The sequence below is a fragment of the Enhydra lutris genome, unplaced genomic scaffold (genome assembly GCF_002288905.1).
Source record: "Enhydra lutris kenyoni isolate GAN:26980312 unplaced genomic scaffold, ASM228890v2 scaffoldscaffold31, whole genome shotgun sequence".
Lineage (NCBI taxonomy): Eukaryota > Metazoa > Chordata > Mammalia > Carnivora > Mustelidae > Enhydra > Enhydra lutris.
This window is the reverse complement of record NW_019154115.1, coordinates 6,515,484-6,537,584: the sequence shown is the minus strand read 5'-3', so window position 1 is coordinate 6,537,584 and position 22,101 is coordinate 6,515,484. Positions and strand designations below refer to the sequence as shown.

Here is a 22,101-nt window from a genome sequence, read left to right as displayed (position 1 = left end):
TATGTCTCTGCTTATGCCTCTGGTTTCTGGGTTGCTTGTGCGGGGTTGCTATGGAACTCAGTTAAAGCTAAATATGAACAGGGTTTTCCAACATACTGGCATTTCAGTAGCTCCCTTTATTCATTCAACAATGTTTGAGTGCTTACTGTGTGCAGGGCATATCCTAAGAAGCAAATGAAAGGGGCATTACAAGGCAGTAGCTTTCAAACTTTAGTGAACTTTGGTATCACTTGGAAGACTTGTTAAAACACGAAGTTCAGAATCCTAGATCTTGATTCGGGAGATCTGGTTGGGCCCTGAGAATGCGCGTTTCTTACAAGTTTCCAGGTAGGGCTGGGGTTGCTGGTCTGGGGACCACACTTTTGAGAACCACGGGTTTAGGGCATGGCAGGAACCAAGTCCGTCACAGGGCGCACACTCAGTTTGGTTGTACCAAGGAGACTAACGGTGGAGATTGAGGTCGTCTTGGCAGGTCCGTGGGGGACACACCGGGAGGCACAGAAGCCCCTTAAGATGCTGTCCGTGCCTGCCACCCCGCCAGGCCTCTGCACACTGATAAGTCAGAGGTGGGGCGCCCTCCCCTCTCTCCTCTCGGTGGCCGTGTGGAGCGGAGCGGGTAGGAGGAGCGAACCGCGGGCGGCCCCGGAGGCGCCGGGGGTCGGACGCATCTCTGCGGGACCGGCGGTGCGCGGGGACCGCGGAGGAAGTCGCCCTCCCCCGCCGCGGCCCCGCCCGCTTTGGCGCGCGACTGGCGGCTGGCCGCCCGGGCGGTGGCAGCGGTGGCGGCGGCGGCGCGGGGCGGGGCGCCGCGACCCCCGCCCCCTCGTCGCAGTCGCTGCCGCCCGGCTGGCTGGGCCTCGGGGCGCGGGCAGCCGCGGCGCCGCATTCCCGGCCGGCCCCGAGCCATGGCCCAGGCCGGCGAGGAGGCGCTGCCCGGGCCCGAGACCGCGGTGCAAATCCGCGTCGCCATCCAGGAGGCCGAAGACGTGGAGGAGCCGGAGGACGACGAGGAGGGGGCGGAGGCGCGCAGCGCGGGGGACCCGGCCCGGTACCTGAGCCCCGGCTGGGGCAGCGCCAGCGAGGAGGAGCCGAGCCGCGGGCACAGGTAGGCACAGCCCCGCGGCCCGGCCGAGGGGAGCCCGCCCCGGGTCCCGGCCGAGCAGGAGCGCGGGGACAACTCCACGGGCGGAGCCGCTGCTCCGGGTGTCCCAGCGAGCGCAGGACCTGCTTTCGGCGGTGGCTGGTGTCGCCCGCGCGGAGCTCCCGGGGCTGGCGGCGGGACTCTGAGGGGCCTGGACGGGGACATGCCCTGGGACCCGGGAGGAATTCCTTCCTGGGCCATCCTGGCCATCCTCTTCCCCCCGGAGGAGTCTCTCCCGGCGCGCGCTCCCCCGGGACCTTCCCCAAAGCCGATTCCGGCCGGGTCCTCCGCTCCGAGACCGGCCCACCTCCCCCTGAGACGGGCCCCACCGAGCCTTCACTGCCTCCTTCCTCCTGTCCCCTTGTCAGCCCAAATGGGTGGGGGCAGCCCAGGCCCAGCTGACACTTGCTGCTGGGGGATCCGAGGAGCGATTTCGTGGTACGGAGAGCTCTCCTGCTCTGATTTGGAATCAGCTCAAGTCTTGCTGCTTGCATCCTCGCGGGCCGGGGATTCCCATTTTCACGCAGCCTCCCCCACCTGACTTCTAAGCTTGCATCATCATCTTGCTGCCTTGCTAGTTGGGTTCCTGAGTGATGGTCAGTGTGGAGCTCTTAGGGTACAGGAAGCCACCTGTCTAACCGTGCCTTTGGGCCCTGAGCCTGTCATCAGCCGGAGACCTTGGACTTGTGTCCACCAACGCCAGCACTTTTGGGGTCTGTGGTTTCGTTCCTGTGGTTGAAAGGAGATAAGAGTATGGAGTATCCCTAGCCCGCAGAGTAGAGCAATGGCAGAACTTGCGAATTCCGAGAAGTGCCCACAGGAACTTCCTATGAACCCTCTTTCTTCAGGGTTTCAGGGCACATGCTTTCAGTTGTCAGGGCTCTGCAGGGTCATTCCCTGGCAGGCGGATGTTTAATTCATTGGCAGAATGCTCAACTGAAGGGCGTGAGGATACTGGGATGGGAGCCATTCCCGATCCTTGGCTGACCCTTCCCCAATGGAAGAGGTCTGGAGGTAGGTACCCAGAGATTCGGGACAGCTCAGTGAAGACAGAGGAATCCAAGGAGGAAAGTCCAGCCCCAGAGTTGAAAGCAGAAACACTGGACCATGAGCAGATGATACAGAAGCTACAGTAGATCCGTCAGTCAGCCCTCTATACACTGTAAAACCTGATTCATTCACTCACGCATTGGTTCAGCTCCGTGCTGTGAATAAAAATAATCGGTCCGTAGTTACTGACATCTCAATCTCCAGGAGAAGGCGGCCATCTAGACAAAAAATTTCAGAGGTTATGTAAAGGAGCTCAGAGTGCCTGATGTTTCTGATTTCATTTGCCTTTGACTATGGCGAAGAGCTCCCCCCTATACTGGGACTAAGTTTTGGGATCGCACCATTAGCAGGCATTAAAGCCCTACTTATTTCTTGGGCCTGGAAAGAGCCCCCTGTGGAGAGTAGGAGAACATGATCCTCATTTGGGTGGGCTTCTTGCCCCCACCCCCCACACTCTCTCTCCAGAGCCACCCTTCCTTCCCAACTCGAGGGACTGGAGTTTCATGGAGCTTTCGAGTTGAAGCATTTCCTGCTGCCCACTGGCAGAAAGCTGACCCCAGAAAATCCCTGGAAGCTCTTCTGGGTAGTGGAGCTGACAGAGCCCAGCAGGCAGACATCCAGAGCCGGAGAATGCAGCCGAGGACAGGATCCATGCTGTCCCCTGGGGCCATTTCTCAGTTTCCAGAGCCTTCAGGAGAAAGCCTAAGTTCCTGTGTGTTGAGATGTGGCACCTACCCACCTCATCCCCTTGGCCCATGGCTCCTTTCTTGGCTGTCTCAGTAATTCGTGCTCCCCCAGCACTAACCCCCTAGATTCCAGAAAATAGGGTACAGTTTTGTGTCTGCACACCTTTGCCCTCCCTCTTCAGGGTCTCTCTGATTGCCTGATCGATCTCTAGTCAGCCTTAAAACTTCACTGCGCCTACTAGGTATTTCTCCAAAGGATACAAACCTAGTGATTCGAAGGGGCACGTGCACTCCAATGTTTATAACTGTAGTGTCCACTATAGCCAAACTACGGCAAGAGCCCAGATGTCTGTTGACAGAAGATTGGATAAGGAAGATGTGGTGTGTATATATGCAGTGGCATATTACTCAGCCATCAGAAAGAATGAAATTTTGACACTTGCAATGATGTGGATGGAACGAGAGGATATTATGCTCAGTGAAATCGGTCAGTCATACAAAGACAAATACCCTATGATTCCAGTCCTAGGTGGAATTTAAGAAACAAAACCTATGAACATGGGGAAGGGAAGGAAAAATAAAATAAGATGAAAATTGAGAGGGAGACAAACCATTAGAGATTCTGAACTCTAGGAGACAAATGGAGGGTTGCTGGAGGGGAGGTGGTGGGGGATGGGGGAACTGGGTGCCGGCTGAGCTGGCACATGATGGAATGAGCACTGGGTGTTCTATGCACCTGATAAATCATTAAATTCTACCCCTGAAACTAAAACAACAAAAACACTTCACTGCTTTGTCTCCCCAAACCCCAGTTCCCACCCCAAAGCTGTTTGTTTCCCGTCCTCAGAGTTGCCTTAGTACTCTGCACGTTTTATACCCAGCATTAACCTCGGCTGTAATCGTGTAGTTCTGTCTCCCTCACAAGAATGTGAGCATCATGAATTTGGGGGCCATGCTTGCCTTGTTTTCATTGTATCCCCAGCACCTGGTATAGAGTGGGTGCTCCTGAGTATTTGTTGAACGAATGCATGTCTCTGTCATTGCATCATGCCATTGGGTTGAAGTATTTGCGTAGTTTTCACCCAACAAGATAGTGAGATCCTTGAAGCCCGTGACCTCACCTTGGTCCTCGCTCTACCACCAGTACTCAGCCCACTACTTGGCCTTACCCTGGGGTCCCAGCAACACGTGGAAATAAGAAAAATGTTCTTTAGTCTTCTCCCCAGACCTCTCTCACCAAAAAGGTGCCTTTCTTTTTATTCTCACCTTTTCGAAATAAAAATTTCAAACATAAAATGTGGAAGGGTAGTATTGTGAGCATTGGTACATCTACCGTCTGGATTTAACAGTTGTTAGTATTTTGCCCTATTTGTTTGATAGACTTATGGGCGGTTTTCTCTGAACCAACTGAAAATACACACAAGACTTACTGTACCCTCAGCACCTTGAGAGCTCTTACTAATGACCGCTTCCTGTAAAACCATATACTATTATTGCAATTAAGAGAATTAACAACGATTCCTTAGTTTAATCCCTAAAATGATCTTGTAGCCAAGCTCCATATTTCGGTCTCCCCCACCCCAAGCATCCCACATTGTATTTTATACATGTTTCTTTCTCCCCCTCCAACCAGAATCCAGTCCAGGTGGTGCCATTTGCCTGTTATGTCTCTTCAGAATCTTTTAATCTAGAACATTCACACTTTTTTTTTTCTTTAAATGCATTGCTATTTTGAAAGAAGAGGCCAGATGTCTTGTTGAATGTTTCCCGGTTGGAATTGGTCTGATTTTGTTCTGACCGTCTAGCTTAACTTGCTCCTTTGTACCCCGTGTTTCCTGTCAATCGGAAGGTAGACTAAGGGCTTGATTCAATTCGGATTCAACATTTTGGCAAGAACACCTCATAGGCAATGCCACAGACTTTTTGCTGCATCACCGCAGGTGGCTTTCACCAAAGTGATGCTCTAATTTGACCACTTGACTAAGATGATCTCGCCATTGTGAAGGTATGTCTCTCCCCTTGCAATTAACAAGTAATACATGGGTGTCCTGTGAATATTCTTTCACTGAGGCCCTTTACCTAACGGTTTTAGCATCCACGGGCGATCCTTGCCTGAGTCAGTTCTTTGGGAATTACAGATTGGTGATTTTCTAATTTTATTATCCTTTGTACATTGATTAGCTGGCATTCTTCTGTGTAAGAGAGCTTTGCCTCATTATCTGGGTCTGAACAAGAATCCCTTCTAAGGAGGCAACATAAATGCTTAATGACCAGTTTTCAAAGAGAGGAGTGGGTGTAATCGTCACATCAAATAATTTAAATTAGAGCCCTCCTTTGGCCCTCCTCGATTCATGGACCTTTGTTATTCACTTTTTAAAAATTGGTTACAATCATTATTTTTGATGTTTACAATGTCCCTGATTCAGTAGTGAAAGCCTTTCAGATTGGCTTCAGTATAGCCTTTCAGAACATGCCCTTGAGTCTTTTGAGCACTTTCTTGCTTTGTGATGCTAGATATTCTGGGCTTACTTTGTACTTTTCCTACCTGGGTCATGGGATCCAGCCATTTCCACAGGAATCCCTGTGGCTAGTATTTTTCAAATACTAGCGGAAAGGTATTTAGAAACCAAGACCTTAGAATTAAGAGTGCTAATTTCCACTGGGGCAACATTGGTTTTAGGCCCTTTCAATAGTGCTAGGAAATACATTAAAAAAATAAGTTTATATTGATGATTCTAATTCATATTTGACATTATAGGGTTTTTGTTTTACTTCTTTTATTTTTTTGCACTGACAGTCTTGATTCTTAACAGCATTAACATATTTACTCATTTTGTCTTACAATGTGTAAAAATGACTTAAAACTATAATACTAAATATCAGCATGAGTAATAAAATCACGGAAGCATACCTTCATTTAACAAACAGAAACATCTAGGTTCCTTTCTCCCCATGATGTTTCAGGGACATTGCATAAGCTATCTTTTCTCTGTTCTGGGTGACCATAGTGAAAGGCTCTGTTTATTAATGCCAGTTATGTACTGGATGAGGAACTAAGGACTTTGCATACATTATCTGTGCTTTACACCACAAACCATTATTTAGACCTGCAGAGACACCCACTGCTTTTGCTCCTTTCCCAGGCCCTAGAAATTATGCCAGAATAGCATGTTAGAACAGCAGGTAAGATAAGAGCGTCATGATGTCTGTAATAAGTCTATAAGAACCCATGGGCCATCCAGACATAGCATGGGCCTCCGCTAGTAGCATCCAAAATATAATTATTCCCATAATGCCTTTCCACAGTTGGACACATCTCCAACATTTATATATTTATATAATGCAATATATGCAATATATGTTTCCAAGTTTTCTCTCTGAAAAACCATTATCTTTGAATCTGTGTTCTTATATTGCATTATCAATTTGGTTGCCTTTAGAACCTTTTCAGATTCATTATCTTTTTCTAGAATCAAGTCAAATGGAGTTATACGCAGATTGTACTGAACCCTGGTGTTTTTCATAAATGATGCTTTCTCTTTTCTGTTCAATATCCTCCTGGTTGCTGTCCACCATTTTCCTGGTATTGGCAGCCAAAGCACCATAGTAGACCATCCGCAAGGATAGACAATGAGGCCATGAAAACTTTTCTGTGTTGAAAACCACAGTGAAGAGCTCATTATTCAACCATTTTATTTGGGGTATTTTTATTCATACAATGACATTTGATTGACCATTCAGTTAATATCTCCAGATTATCTTGATATTTTATGAGAAAGGCAATCCTGGAGATTTTATGCTATACTTCTTTCTCTAGATCATTTACAAATATGATAAATATTTCAACTCTGACCCATGGAGCCCAGTCCTCCGTTTTGAAATGTACCTCCTTATTTCTACCCTTTGTTTTCATTTCTAGCAGGTTTACAGCTATTTATTTTTTTTTTAAAGATTTTATTTATTTATTTGACAGAGATCACAAGTAGGCAGACAGGCAGGCAGAGAGAGAGAGGAGGAAGCAGGCTCTCCGCCGAGCAGAGAGCCCGATGTGGGGCTCGATCCCAGGACCCTGAGATCATGACCTGAGCCGAAGGCAGAGGCTTTAACCCACTGAGCCACCCAGGCGCCCCGGTTTACAGCTATTTAAAAAAAAAAAAAACAACCACACATTAGTATCCCCAATTTACAATGATGTATTTATTTTTTTTTAAAGATTTTATTTATTTATTTGACAGACAGAGATCACAAGTAGGCAGAGAGGCAGGCAGAGAGAGAGGAGGAAGCAGGCTTCCCGCTGAGCAGAGAGCCAGATGTGGGGATCGATCCCAAGACCCTGAGATCATGACCCGAGCCGAAGGCAGAGGCTTAACCCTCTGAGCCACCCAGGCGCCCCTACAATGATGTATTTAAAAGGAAACAATAATATAAACATAAAACTTAAATGTATATCTTTTTTTCAAAGCTCTCTTGAAAGGCCACACATGACATATTTGTCAGTAACCATACTTCCTGTCTCGGAGAATCCTGATAGGTGGGATTTGTCCTTACAGAAGCTATTCACTTTACATTGGCGATGCTTTGTAAAGTCTACTATGTGCGAGGCTCTGGGGTGGTGCCAGAATGAAAGAAACCAATGTGAATCCTACCCTCCAGGGGATGAGGGTCCAGGGCATTAATTAGATATGCACATAGTAGCTATGATACAAGTACGGACAAGTGTTAGGAGAGGTTGAAGTTATTTCCTTCCAGGGAGTGTTGCATTTGAGTTGGAGCTTGGTGTATGGCTCGGATTTGGACCTGAAAGATGGAGACCAGAAGTTCAAGGAGATGGAACAGCGTGCACCAAGAGATAGAGTCCAGAAACCTTGCAACACGCACAGGGACCTATTCGTCTTTCACTTGCTTTTGTTTTAGAGCAAAGGATTTGAAAGGAAATAGAAAGAAATATGTTCAGAAGCTGGTGACTGCCAGATTGGAAATGAATCTGAATGAAGAGCTAAGGACTTTGGATTTTATTTAATAAAATAGAAAACATTAGTATTAGAATTAAAGTAGAGGAACGACATAGCCATTCTTTGAAATGTGTAATAAGGCACAGAGTGGAAGAGGCTTAAGCCAAAATACAACAGGAGTGGAGTGGGGGGAGGTGGGAGGAGGTGGGAAGACAGAACCCTAGAAAGATTCTGGTTAGGAAATGTGTGAAGGATGCAGGAATTAAAAGGGATGCTGCTATCTGAGAGGTGATTTAAGTTCTGCCTTTAGAACAATTGCCTGATCGTGAAAAGTAGCAACCAATATATTATTCACTTTCAAGGAGAAAAAGAAGAAATAGGATTATTTTCTAAAGGAATTGAATGAATTAACTGGTGAGCTCCGGCAGCTAAGGTAGAGCTGGTACCTGCAGAGGAACTCCTCCTCCATATAAAGCCCCTATTGAGTAATTCCCTGCCTGTCTGCCTGCCAGTGAAGCCTCCCCACCCCACCCCCAGGTCTGTAGAACCACCTAGGAAGAAAAGCAATCGCAGTATACTACTGTGGAGGGAACCTACTCGACCCACCAAGGAAAAGCAACCCAGACCTTCCTCTACTTTTCACAATAAATAGCCATGGAGCACAACTCCCTACTTGTTAAGTGTGGACTATGTACTCCCTTCCAAAGTGCACAGTAGGAAAGGTGGGGGGAAAGGCAGTAACTTTGCAGTGGAGACACCAGATAACACTACTGGGTCAACATTACAATGATCAGGTATGTTGAGAGTCCCCTTGATATGATGTGACAAGAATGTAAATTTACCTCTGTCGTCCTCTTCCCTAAAACCCAGACACACCATCTACTCAGTCATAAAAAATAGCAGATAAATCCCAAATGAAGGACATTCTACAACATATCTGACCAGGACTGCTCAACACAGTCAAGGTCATTAAAAATAAAGAAAACCTGAGAAACTGTTCCACCAAGAGGAGCCTGGGGAGACATGATGACTACATCTAATATAGAATCCTGGATGGGATTCTGAAAGAGAAAAAGGCCATTAGGTTAAAAAAAAAAAAAAAAAAAAAAAAAAACTAAGGAAATCTGAATAATCTGGGCTTCAGCTAATAGTCTGGAAATCTGGACTTTAGCTAATAATAATGTATTGATAACAATTCATTAAATGTACCATACTAATGCAAAATATGAAATACAGAAGTCTGATGTAGGATATATGGGAACTTTGTACTACTTTCACAATTTTTCTGTAAGTCTGAAATTATTCTTTTTTTTTTTTTTAAGATTTTATTTATTTATTTGACAGAGAGAGAGATCACAAGTAGGCAGAGAGAGAAGGGGAAGCAGGCTCCCCGCTGAGGAGAGAGCCGGATGTGGGGCTCGATCCCAGAACACTGAGATCATGACCTGAGCCGAAGGCAGCGGCTTAATCCACTGAGCCACCCAGGTGCCCCAAGTCTGAAATTATTCTAAAGTAAGTTTGTTTAAAAAAATTTTAATAAAGAAAAAGATGAATTCTCAGTTACATGAAGAAAACCAATTACATGAAATTAGGTGAAAAACTGACCCAGAGGATATAGAGGTGACTCTATTGGAAACAAAAATATGTATTTATGTATATTTATATGTCTATACACACACACACTCTGGTTAGTATCCGAGAGAGAATTTAATATATTGCATCCACAAAACAAGAATAGGATGTTTTTTAAAAGAAATATTCTGAAGACATAAAAGAGTTCTTAGAGAGTACATAATTCTGAAATTAAGCAACTCATCAACAAAGATGAGAAGATAATGTCAAGAAATCTCTTGCCATGTAAATCAAAGACAAGGGCAAAGACAGACAATATGAAAGAGAGGATAGGAGACAGAAGATCAATCCAAGTGGTCAGTCAACTAATAAAACCCTAAGAAAGAAATGTAATGTTAGCAAATGACTTAGCCCTGCACAGAGTAATGTTTGTAGTCATAAAAATTGAAGACAGTAGGGACACCTGGGTGGCTCAGTCGGTTAAGTGTCTGCCTTCAACTCAGGTCATGATCCCAGGGTCCTGGGATCCAGCCCCGCTGTTCAGCCCCTGAACAGGGAGCCTGCTTCTCCCTCTGCCTGCTGCTCTCCCTGCTTGTGCTCTCTCGCTCTTTCTCTCTCTCTGACAAATAGATAAATAAAAAATCTTTAAAAAAATAAGATTAAAAAATAAAAGACAATGGATTGGCTTTCAACTTTCAGTATCTAAAAACAAGACATGGACTATTAGTTACAGAATAGAATGTAAGCATAATGAACCATGACAAAATAAAATGAAGGTACATCTGAAAGAATTTGAAGGATTAGAAGTGGAAGGAGGAGGGAAGAAGGTAGGGTTATAACACACACATCAAGGTAGGGAGGAAGCGAGACATATCATCTAATATTGATGGAATAAGAGAGAATTTTAACTGTATTATTTTAAAAACAATTAGAAGGCTAATAAAAATAACAAAATATTAAAAAATTAGAAGAAGAGGCTTTGGGAGATGAGTGACCCCAAGTCCTCACCTTATATAATAGGAAATGAATAGAGAACGTTGAAAATTGGCAAGTGAGAAATAGAACCATGAACATTTTTATAGAACCACAAGGCAACTCTCCTAAGAATGAAAGGGTTGAATAGAGGTTGCCTCTAGGGAGGAGAGGTAGAACAGGGAATCATTGCCTTTTTTTTTTTTTAAAGATTTTATTTTCTTATTTGACAGAGAGAAACACAGTGAGAGAGGGAATACAAGCAGAGGGAGTGGGAGAGGGAGAAGCAAGCTTCCTGCCGAGCAAGGAGCCAGATGCAGGGCTTGATCCCAGGACCCTGGGATCATGACCTGAACTGAAGCCAGATGCTTAACAACTGAGCCACTCAGGCGCCCCTCGTTGCTTTCTTTTTAAGTTAAGTGCTATTTTGTTTTATTTTTTTGCTACATGTATGTATTATTTTAATATTTAAGATTCATTTTTGATGAACTATTAATAGTGTCCAAGGGAGAAGTAATGAGGACAGTTGGAATGGAAAAGAGAACAGATGGGAGACACTGCAGAATAAAATCAGCACTTGATAATTGGCTCGGTGTGGGGGCAAAAGAGAGGGCTAAAAGACGCATCTCGGGTTTTGAGTCTAAATGCAAAGAAGAGTGAATAGGGAAAGTAGTTAGTGGGGCAGTTTGAGAGGAAAGATACATAGTCTTTACAGGACAGTTGTAATTGACAGAAAGTTACCAACGTTCATATTTAAGGGATATAAACTTCTTTGATGTTCCTAAAGGATACAGGGTCTTTTTCATTCAAAGGCTGTTGCTGGAACCAGGAGACAAGGCAGCGTGCTCCCAGATATGCAAAAGGGCCTTGCCTATCTTCCAAGGTCCCCCTTTGAAGATGCACAGTTGCCACTGACAACACCCATGCAGAGAGAGGGTCCTAGGGGACAGGAAGCTCACCCCTGCACTTGTATAGGGGATTATTTCACCTCCCCAGGACCGCCCACCTGTTCTGGAATCTGGCTACCTGCCTGTCTGCTCACTGGGTGCAAAGAACTGGTGCAGAGTTGCGCCCCCCACCCCACTGAGTCCACTCAAAACTCTTCACTGGTCATTATCCCACACCTAACCGCAGCTCCTCCTGTTTATTCTCATCCTTGTCAGTGGGGCTTAGACTTCCCCATGCATTTGAGGTTAGTTTATCTGGTGTATCCAACCTGTCCGTTTTAACTACTAGTTAGGGGATAAGCTTTCTCTAATTAAGAGAAAAATCTGTGTTGTCCATCTTGATTCTCCTTTTTCATTCCATTTATTCCACTTTTCCTTTGGCATGTTTTAAGGACCGCTTTTCTTTCTTTCTTTTTTAAGATTTTATTTATTTATTTGACAGAGAGAGAGAGAGAGATCACAAGTAGCAGAGGGGCAGGCAGAGGTGGGGGGAGCAGGCTCTCTGCTGAGCAGAGAGCCCAATGGGCTCCATCCCAGGACTCTGGGATCATGACCTGAGTCGAAGGCAGAGGCTTATCCCACTGAGCCACCCAGGCGCCCCAAAGGACCACTTTTCTCAATGCAGTATTACTATATAGTATTTGTTTGTAAGTAACAGAAGACCCAGCCAATAAGTGAATTAACCAAATGGATTTTATCTTTCTCATGTAATCAGAAATCTGCAGGTACATAGGTAGAGGAATTGGTTCAGCAACTCAATAATATCAGAGCCAATAATATCAATAAATCAGACCAACCTAATTCTCCTGGCCTTTTTCTTATGGTGGTAAAATAGCTGCTACAGCTCCAACCATCACATCCACACTCAAAACATAAAAAGGGAAGAGGGAGGGCCAAAAGGTTTTCACTTGTGTTTTATTGGCCATGCCATGACAAATAGCTACTACCTATAACCGAGGCTGAGAAAGTACATATTTAGGTTGGTTTTTTGCTTTGTTTTTGTTGTTGTTGTTTTTATATAGCCTCCATAATAAAGGGAAGCAAGTGAGAAAGAGTTTGCTATCAGATGTTGGGTGAATCTGACTAATGGCGATCACAGCTATCTTCTAGAAACTTCTAAAATATTCTGTTTGTCTAATGTTTAAGTTGCTTTTGACCTGTTTTATCTTATAGGCTACCCCCATATATTTCCTTGGTTTGCCACCCCATTTTTAAAAGACTTTTGAAAAAACATACTTTTAAAGTTAGTCTCTCATACCATTCCCCCCCCCATCAGTATACGTTTGTCTTGGGACATTGGTGTAGTATTTCAAAAACATTTCCAGACTGTCTGTAGGCAAATAACTAAACTCTTCATTTTAAAATCAACCAACGCCTACTTTTATGCTAAAATTATAATTTCTGTATTTGAAAAATTGGGAGACAGATTTATTTAGTATTTTCTCTCCTGCCAAAATATTCCATTTTTATTCTCATCTTGCCTCTTCCACAGTTGGGTTTTGTTGTTTTTGTTGTTTGTTTGTTTTTTGGTGGGGGTTGGTTAAGAGTCAGTGAAAATTTTGCTGGAGTTGAAGGACCTACATGTACATACCTTTTCCAGCTTTAAACTATCTCAGTAATAGTTGACTTTTACATTCTGAGCCCCCTTACACCTTTTTCGATTATTTTATTTAAGAGCTTAATGCCAGTCCAAGGGAAATGTTAACTGCTTGCTTCTTTTTATTTTTTTTTAAGATTATTTATTTATTTATTAGAGAGAGAGAGAGAGAGAGGAGAGCAAGAGGGGAGCACTAGCGGAGGTGAGGGGCTGAGGGAGAGAAAGAGGGAGAAGCAGACTCCCCATGGGAGCCTGATGTGGGGACTCGATCCCAGGACCCTGAGATCATGACCTGAGCCGAAGGCAGATGCCCAACTGACTGAGCCGCCCTCTGGGGAACCAGGCAGTTTTTCCCAACAGAGTAGAAGTGCCCAGAATGCTTCAGATGGACTAGGTGTCTGCATCCATCTCCGGAAATACTCTCTCTACTCAGCACATGTTCGTGGAGACTCTGGGTCTGATCGTCGTGTTACAAGCTGCCATGTAGGAAAGCAGTAATGTTTTCTTCTGAAAGTAATTTTTAGCCAACCCTTTTTCTTGAATAAGATATATATGATATTGTGTAATACGTAATCTAATTTGGTCATTAAATATGCCAGAGAGAACTTACCTTCGAGAGATTCTAATTAATGGTGTCAGCTCTGATGCAGATCTTCACAGAGCCCCTGAATGTTTATGATTTTGAAGTTTTTGTCATCCCTTGGTGAAAGGTTTGCCTTCCTAAAGAAGCTTCGCTCAGGAATTCTTTGGCTTGTTCTCATATCCTAATATTCTCAGGGAGAGGGGGAGGAAGTCTGTTCAGCCGGAGCTGCTGGTGGGTGTGGGTTTCATTTAGAAGGCCCTGCCGAGTGGGATACTTTCCAGATTCCAGGGCAGGGTCCCAACGAAATGTGGAAAATATGTGTGCTGGCTTTGGAGACAGAAAATTTGAGTTTTAGTCAATCCTAGATCTGTGGGATAAACGAACCTACCTGCCACCTCCCGGGTTCCAAGGGCGTGCCAGGCACCCGGGTGGGCATTTCTATGTATTAGTTCATTTAATCTTCTGACCACCCTGTCAGGAGAGTGACTGTCATGATTCCAATATACAGATGACAGGACTGAGGTGTAGCAGGGCAGTTCCTCGCCTGAGTTGACTCAGTTACTAAATGGTGGCGGCAGGATTTGAACCTACGTGGGCTAACTCTGGGATTGGGACTCTTAATTACTCTGCTAAATTACTTTCTAGAAATCAGGATTTGGGGGGTGGGTGGGAGGGAAGAATAAGAAGGGAATGTGGGAAGCATCCTATCCGTGGCACAGCAGCACACAAATGTTAGTAGAAGGTGGTGTTATTTGAATGACCCTCCACCCATGTTAAAAACAGAAGCTTGATTTCTTTGCCCACTGGGCAAAAGCCAGCCCCGTGGGGCCAGGTGATCATGACCCCTAGGAGCCCAGTTCACATGTGTTCCAGTGCCATTTCCTAGGACAGCAGAAACAAACTACCATGAACTGGCTGGCTTAGAACCCCAGAACTGATTGCCTCATGGTTCTGGAGACCAGAAGTCAGACATCAAGGTGTCCAAAGAGCTCTCCCTTCCCAGGGTCTGGGAACGGGTGGGTCCCGGCCACTCCCCTGGCTTCTGGTGGTTTGCTGGCAATCCTTGATGTTCCTGGGTTCTGCTGCCTCACCCCGATCTCTGCCTTCACCTTCACATGGCATTCTCCCGGTATGCTCGTGCCTCCAGATTTCCCTTGTTTATAAGACACCAGCCACACTGGACTAGGGACCCCCCCACCCCACCCTGGCGTGACCTTGTCTTTAACTGATTACATCTGCAAAGCCCTATTTCCAATAAGGTCACATTCTGACATACAGGGCTTTGGAACGTCAACATACGAAATTTGGAGTAAAGGGGGGTGGAGGACAACAATTCAGCCTGTAACCCCCGGCATCTCCTTCTGGTCCCAGTGGCGCCACGACGAGTGGGGGCGAGAACGAGCGTGAGGACAGCGAGCAGGAGTGGAAGCCCCCGGACCAGGAGTTAATCAGGAAGCTGGTGGACCAGATCGAATTCTACTTTTCTGATGAAAACTTGGAGAAAGATGCCTTCCTGCTCAAGCACGTGCGTAGGAACAAGCTGGGGTACGTGAGCGTCAAGCTCCTCACGTCCTTCAAAAAGGTAAGGCTTCCTTCTCACGAGCTGACTTGAGGATTTCGGGGGGTGGGGGTTGCAGTTCTAAATATTTTTTGATAGCTGGTGATTAGCAATCCCTCCCTCCCCGGTGCCCCCGCTGTGGGGCCTGAAATAGAGAAAAGTGATCCAGAATGGATTTAGGATTGCTACGAAGATCATCTTCCCACAGTATCGAAAGAGGCCTGGGTGCTGGGACAGATGTCCGCGGGTGGCGGTTAGGAAATAATAGTGCTTGTTCTGAGCAAAGTTCAGGCACTGTTGCCAGGCAAGTGGGTGGCCAAGAGAACGCTGTGCCAGGACACGGGGACTCAGTCGCCTTGAGAGACACCTCCTGGCCTTGGAACTGTGCGATACACAGGCTCTTCCCTTGCCCAGTTGAATAAATAAGAAGAAGGAGGAGCACCTTGGACTTCGGGGAATGACCTCCTTCCAGACTCCGGCAGCCATTGCCGTGTAAGACCAACCTCTCATCAGTGTGGCGACATGGGGTGCCTGATTGCAACCATGTAGGCAGCAGACCCCGCAGCTGGCCTATTGTGTGAAATCCCTCCGTCTCAAAGCATGGACAGATGAGCTGGAGTAAGAACTCCATGTCTCCTGTGGGGGACGTATATTTACTAGAATAGAAAAGCACGGCATGGCCTGTTGCATAACGGGATATGTAACAGCTGGGTCCCGGCCAGGCTGCCTGTGCGTTCTGCCAGAGAGCCCTGGAGGAGAGCATTTCTCCCCGGGGCTGTTCCCTGCCTCACCTGCTGCTGTGGTCTGTCCTCTCCTCTTGGGCTCTGTCCTTTTATCCAGTCACCTAACCTATCCATCCTGTACCCTGATTGCTGTGGTGGGCACAGGATAGTTGACACGAAGGTGGCATTTCCCCTGCCCTTGCAAAGTCCAGTGAAGGAAAGAGCTCAGTGCAGGGCTGAACGATGACCACAGGCAGTGAAAGTGCAAAGTCGTGTTCATCAGAGCCAGTTACTCTGCCTGGATGATGGAGAAGTCTTTCTAGAAGTAGTGACATTGAAATAGGATCTTGGAGGACGAGTAGGAGTTTTCAGGGTAAAGGAGAAGGGAAGGGGCTCTTCATGTTCTGCATATACCGGGAGCTAGCATCTGATCCTCCAGGTTAAGGGTTAGTCCCACAGGACCGCCCCAGTTCAGGAGCCAGTGGCCAACAGGAGGCCCCCAGGTCACCCACAGCTCCTATCCAACGTGGCTAAAAATCACAGATTCCCATCACCTCCTCCCCTTGGATTTGATTGTTTGCAGAAAGAGCTCACAGAACTCAGGGAAACACTTGCTTAGGTTGGCCAGTTTAATAAAGGCTGTGATAAAGGATATAGACCAACAGCCAGCTGAAGAGATCGGCAGAAGGAGGCCCTGAGTGTGGGAGCTCCTGTCCCTGCGGAGTTGGGGTGTGTCACCCTCCCTGTACGTGGATGCAGTCATCAATCTGGAAATGCTCTGAAGCCTGTGGTATTGGGATTTTTATGGAGGCTTCCTCATGGAGGCACAATCAAACATTAACTCAGTTTCCTGCCCCTCTCCCTTCCCTGAAAATTCCAAGCTTCTAACCATGGCTTGGTCTTTCTGGTGACGGGCCCTCAACCAGGAGCCACCAGGGAGCCTGCCCAGAATTGCCTCATTAGAACAAAAGCTTCTCCTAGTGCTTTTGTCCCGGAGGAACTGCCAGGGTTCCAGCAGCTCCGTGCTAGGACGGGGGTCACAGAACAATGGATATATATGATAGAGAGGGACTGTTCCATCATTCTCCGTGAGGCCTCAAGTTGGTTTTGATTCCAAGCTGAAACCGTCGACATCAGTTTCAGGAGCTGCCGCATTGAAATAGGAAAGATCTTTCAGAAGATCTTTTGTGTCAAATGCAGAAATGCTGCTTCAGAGAAGTATTTGAACGTTAAAATCCCCGAGTCCTATCAAAATTGTACATCGCAATATCATACGTGTCCAGGGAACGGTGAGCAAACCCTCATATGGAAGTGTTTGTGGGGGACCCCAAAACAAAGCAGCCAGTGGGCGTCCCTTTATTTCTTCCCTAGGGACCCTAAGAGTCAGCCTGACTTTTTTTTTTTTTCCTGTTGAAGCTGCCACTATGGCACTAGACACAGCCTCCCCAGCACCTCCAAAATGACAACAAAGGCCCTTTCCATTCTAAAGGCTTTCCCGCTGATCATAATAGGAGACACATATGACAAACAGTGAAATGGCAGTTTCTGAGAATCTTAGGAAGGTCTTTCAGTTAATTGCACAAGGAGAGCACCTCCGGGCTCCTTGTCTGAGATGGTGCCCAAGGACGCTCGGGCTTAACCGGCATTTCCTAGCAGACTCTGCTCCTGGCTCTGGAGGGGTGCTGGTTCTTGCCAGAGCCCGCGTTCCTCTCCCTTGCGTGTGGCCTTCCATCGGCTTCTGTAGCCCTTGGAGTAAGGCAGCACCAGCCTGCCGCGAGCACTCCCCGTTCAGGCTTCAGGCTTTGGCACTCGCTTTGTCTTTTCTCTCCTGAATGCTCCCTTCCTGACTGGTATGGAGAAGGCTCCCTGCTGTGTCATCCTATGAGAGCTGCTGCCTGGCTTCCTCACAACCTAGCAGTGACCTTTGGTCAGCATCTCTCTCTCCCCTTGCTGGATCCCCCTGATGGACTCCGTTCACCTGTAGTCTGACCCTTTGCCTGGACCTTCACTGACCCTCTGTCCTTGATGTGTGTCATGGAGATCAGCCCATTGGTCCTGGGTGTAGGCGACTTGTGGTTCCCACACCCTCAGCTGGGCCATTTCACCCCGAGACCAGGACTAGAGCGGACAGTGCCCCCTCTGCCTGTACTGAGAGATCTGCAAGGGGTCTCCCCCTCCGCCCCGCCCTGTGCTGCCCTGTGCTAGCCAGCCTCCATTCTTGAGTTCTGGGAAGCTTCTGTCTGGTCTCAGGGCTCCTCTGCATAGCGCCTGCGTTGGCCTGGCCCCAGAGGACTCAGGGTGATTTTGCCATTCCTGGCTCAGGTTACCCACCCCACCCACCTCCACTGTTTCCTTGGAATGGGGTGACTCATTCCCCCAGGGTTCCCTCCAGCGGAAGTGGGCCTCTTGAAAATTACTGTTTTACAATATAAACATAGCCTTCATATAGTACACGTTAACCCGCAGTTTCCACCCAGGGAGGAGGAGGGAGGGAGGGACTGTTGCATCATTCTCCATGAGGCCCTACTTGGATTTTATTCCAGGTCAAAAGGGCCCACATCACTTTCAGGAGATATTGCAGTGGAACACGAAAGATCTTTTGGAACTTTCTGTGTATCAAATGCGTAAACAGAGAAACACGACTTCAGAGACATGTTCGGATGTTAAAAATCTCCGAATCCTATCTAAATGGTGGCACGTAATCTTTGAAGTGATGATAGCACATGATACTTACTGAGCACTCGCCATGAGCTAGACACTGTTCTGGGTTTCGTATGTGGATGTATCAGGTATGTCTGCGTATAGATCTGTATCTGTTGATTTAGTCATTTGATCCTCACGACAGCCTGTGAGGTGGACACGATTAGTGTCTTCATTTGACAGATGAGGGAGTTGAGACACTGAGAGCCTGGGAAATGTCAAGTCTTACCGCCAGCCGGAGGTGGGCCTTGGACTTGGGTGTCAAACAGCCTTGTCTCAGGGCCTCAACCGCTAAATGTGTGTGCACTCGACTATCTCCATCCCCACAGAAAGTTCTGTCGGACGGCACTGCTCTACGCCGCCGCCTGGCTTGACGTCATCATAGCGCGTGCGTTCGCTCACTGGACGTTTGAATGCCCGAGCCCGCCAGCTAGGATGCTGGCCACCAGCGTTCCAGGGGGTGAGGAAAGGAGGGAGGGAGATGACAGAGCCCAGGAGGTGGGCGAGGATAGGTGGGTATCATTCCAGATGTGCTTTGTCTTCTTCAGGTGAAACACCTGACCCGGGACTGGAGAACCACGGCGCATGCCTTGAAGTACTCGGTGAGCCTGGAGCTGAATGAGGACCAGCGGAAGGTGAGGCGGACCACCCCCGTCCCCCTCTTCCCCAACGAGAACCTCCCGAGCAAGATGCTCCTGGTCTACGATCTCCACCTCTCCCCCAAGCCGTGGGCTCCAGCCACCCCCCCGAAGAACGGGAGGGTGCAGGAGAAGGTCATGGAGCACCTGCTCAAGCTCTTCGGGACCTTCGGGGTCATCTCGTCGGTGCGGATCCTCAAACCCGGGAGGGAGCTGCCCCCCGATATCCGGAGGATCAGCAGCCGGTACAGCCAGGTGGGGACCCAGGAGTGTGCCATTGTGGAGTTTGAGGAGGTGGACGCGGCCATCAAAGCCCACGAGTTCATGAGCACAGAGTCCCAGGGCAGGGAGAACATGAAGGCTGTCCTGATTGGCATGAAACCACCCAAAAAGAAACCTCTCAAAGACAAGAATCAGGATGAGGAGCCCGCTTCGAGCAGCCACCCGAACAGGTCCCTGAACAAGAGAGTGGAGGAGCTGCAGTACATGGGGGACGAGTCTTCCGCCAACAGCTCCTCCGACCCCGAGAGCAATCCCACGTCACCCATGGCGGGCCGGCGGCACACGGCCACCAACAAGCTCAGTCCTTCCGGCCACCAGAATCTCTTTCTGAGCCCGAACGCCTCGCCGTGCTCGAGTCCCTGGAGCAGCCCCTTGGCTCAACGCAAAGGCGTTTCCAGAAAATCCCCGCTGGCCGAGGAGGGGCGGCTGAACTGCGGCACCAGCCCCGAGATCTTCCGCAAGTGCATGGACTACTCCTCTGACAGCAGCATCACTCCCTCTGGCAGCCCGTGGGTCCGGAGGCGCCGCCTGGCTGAGATGGCGACCCCAGAGAGGAGCCCCGGCGTGAGCCCTCTGCTGTCCCGGAAGATGCAGACGGCAGACGGGTTACCCGTGGGGGTGCTGAGACTGCCCAGGGGCCCTGACAACACCCGGGGATTCCATGGTGGACACGAGAGAGGCAGGGCCTATGTATAAATACCTTCGATTTTTCATACCGGCTCCCTCAAAATACCTGGCATGGCATAGAATGTAATTAGGTCCCCATCGGAAGGTTTTGTATACATGTAGACCTCTTAATTTATATATTTGTAATGTATATAAGTTGTCTGGTACACTGTGGGTTTAAGAACATCTTCTAGTTCAGAACAACCAGCATGACCATTATTTTGCTGATGCCCAATGTGTCTGAATGTCACGGCCTTGCAGGGCTGCAGGACCGAGGCTCCCCGGGGTCGGTCGGGCCGCCGGTCTCTTCTTCACGGCAGAGTTCTTCCCCGCAGCAACTGAGCTGTCCTCGGCGGGCCATGCGGGGCCTTCCAGAGAGCCCATGGGAGTTCTTTTCTGTAATGGCCATTCGTTCAGCCAGTAGCATGGTATCTCACGGGACCAAATGTGTGTTTCCTGTCAAATAAATAAATAATAAAACACCCGACTGGGAGTGCTAGCTCTTGAAGTCACAGGTGGGGCCTGATGAAGGTCTGTGCCATCTCATAAGGCTGTGGGTGTTATGTCAGGAGGCCCCGAGGAGCCAAACAGAGACGCATGTCTTGAATGTGCCCAGGGCAACCCTGGGGCTCTCCTTGTGGGGCTCCAGCAGCCCAAGAGGTCAGCAGAGTTGGAATCCTACCCGGGTCAGGGCAGCTTAGTAGAGACCAAGCTGTCTGGATGTGGTCCCCCGACTGCTTCCTTTTCCTTGGTCAATGTCCCTTGTCCCTGGAAGCTGCCGGGTATCGCGGAAAGAGCAGTGGCTTACGTGCTCCTGCTGGCTCATGCACCTGCTGTCCGGGGGGTTTTAGACCAGTCCCGTTGAGTGAAATTCATGAACCATTATTGAACGGTGCTTAGAGGCCACGGACATGCTTGGAGTTTTCCAGACATTATCTCATGTAAGTTCCCCCAGAACCGCCCGAGAAAGGTCCAGATATTCTCTCCATTGTACACCAGAAGAAACAAGTGGGTTAACTCACTTGTCCTAGGCCTGACGGCTAGATGAGGGGAGCTGGCTTGAACCTGGCAGTCCAGCTCCAGAGCCCAAACTCCCAAGCAGCAGATGGGACGCAGCCTCTCTGAACCTCACCATCCACATTCAAAAAAGAAACAACCACAGAAGGTGCTAATATTTATTTGGCACCTCCTATGTGCTAGGCATTTTGCTAGACACATTCATCCATTTGTTCTGTCAGTGTCTCTGTGAGAGGCTACAGCGGTATTACACATGAAGCTGCTGGGGCAGGGTAATACTACAGGCCGTCATGAAAATGGGAAAAAAGAGAGAGTGTTTAATTACACAGTTCTATAAAAATCGGCGGGTGATTATTATCTGGTTAGTAAGACAGTGTGTCCCTACAGTCCTGGAATTCCTATTAACTGGTAAGCGCCTCTGGGAATTATTTGGATTTGCCGTTTCCACCACCGTTAGCTGTAGGTGGCCCAAAGGCCTGCGTCTGGACCCCACTCACCCCGGGGGCTGTGCCCCAGCCCAGCTCCAGGCCTCTCCCCATGCCCGCTCCTCACTGGGCCCCACTCACCCTCTTGCCGGTCCTTCCCCACAGCCTCCCCGCTGTTCCCGTCGGTCGTGGGGCCATCTGGGCCTCACCACCTCTTGGCCTGGCTACCTTCACCCTGTTCCGGCCCTTGACCCTCCAGCACACCAGCTGCAACTCTATTTTTAGATTCATGCCTGTGGATCATAATTGCTTTTTAAAAAGGCTGCACCCTCACCTTTTTCTGAGAATACAGAAGAACTTGGCCTTCTATCTGCGGTATTACCTGGTGTGGCCTTTGGAAAGAACCCTGAATTGGGGGCCAACAGATCTGGGTTGTAGGCCTGACTTTTCCGGTAAATAACACTTTGACCTTGAGCAAGTCACTTCTCTCTCGGATTCGCAGATTCCCATCCAACCAGTGGATGGCATTAAACTGCTCCTTACATAAGGCCTGTATGGGAGAGTGCTGGATGCATGAAAAAGTACTTTGTAGG

General features: G+C 48.1%; 1 protein-coding gene across 1 annotated transcript; it reads left to right on the top strand.

The window, feature by feature from the left end:
* Positions 1 to 894: 894 nt before the first annotated feature.
* LOC111153297 (La ribonucleoprotein domain family member 6) lies at positions 895 to 20,514 on the top strand. The gene is made up of 3 exons (XM_022512233.1): positions 895 to 1,105; positions 14,872 to 15,082; positions 19,029 to 20,514. Exons 1-3 carry the CDS (start codon positions 906 to 908, stop codon positions 20,094 to 20,096), a joined length of 1,479 nt encoding a protein of 492 aa, XP_022367941.1. The 5' UTR covers positions 895 to 905; the 3' UTR covers positions 20,097 to 20,514.
* Positions 20,515 to 22,101: the final 1,587 nt, after the last annotated feature.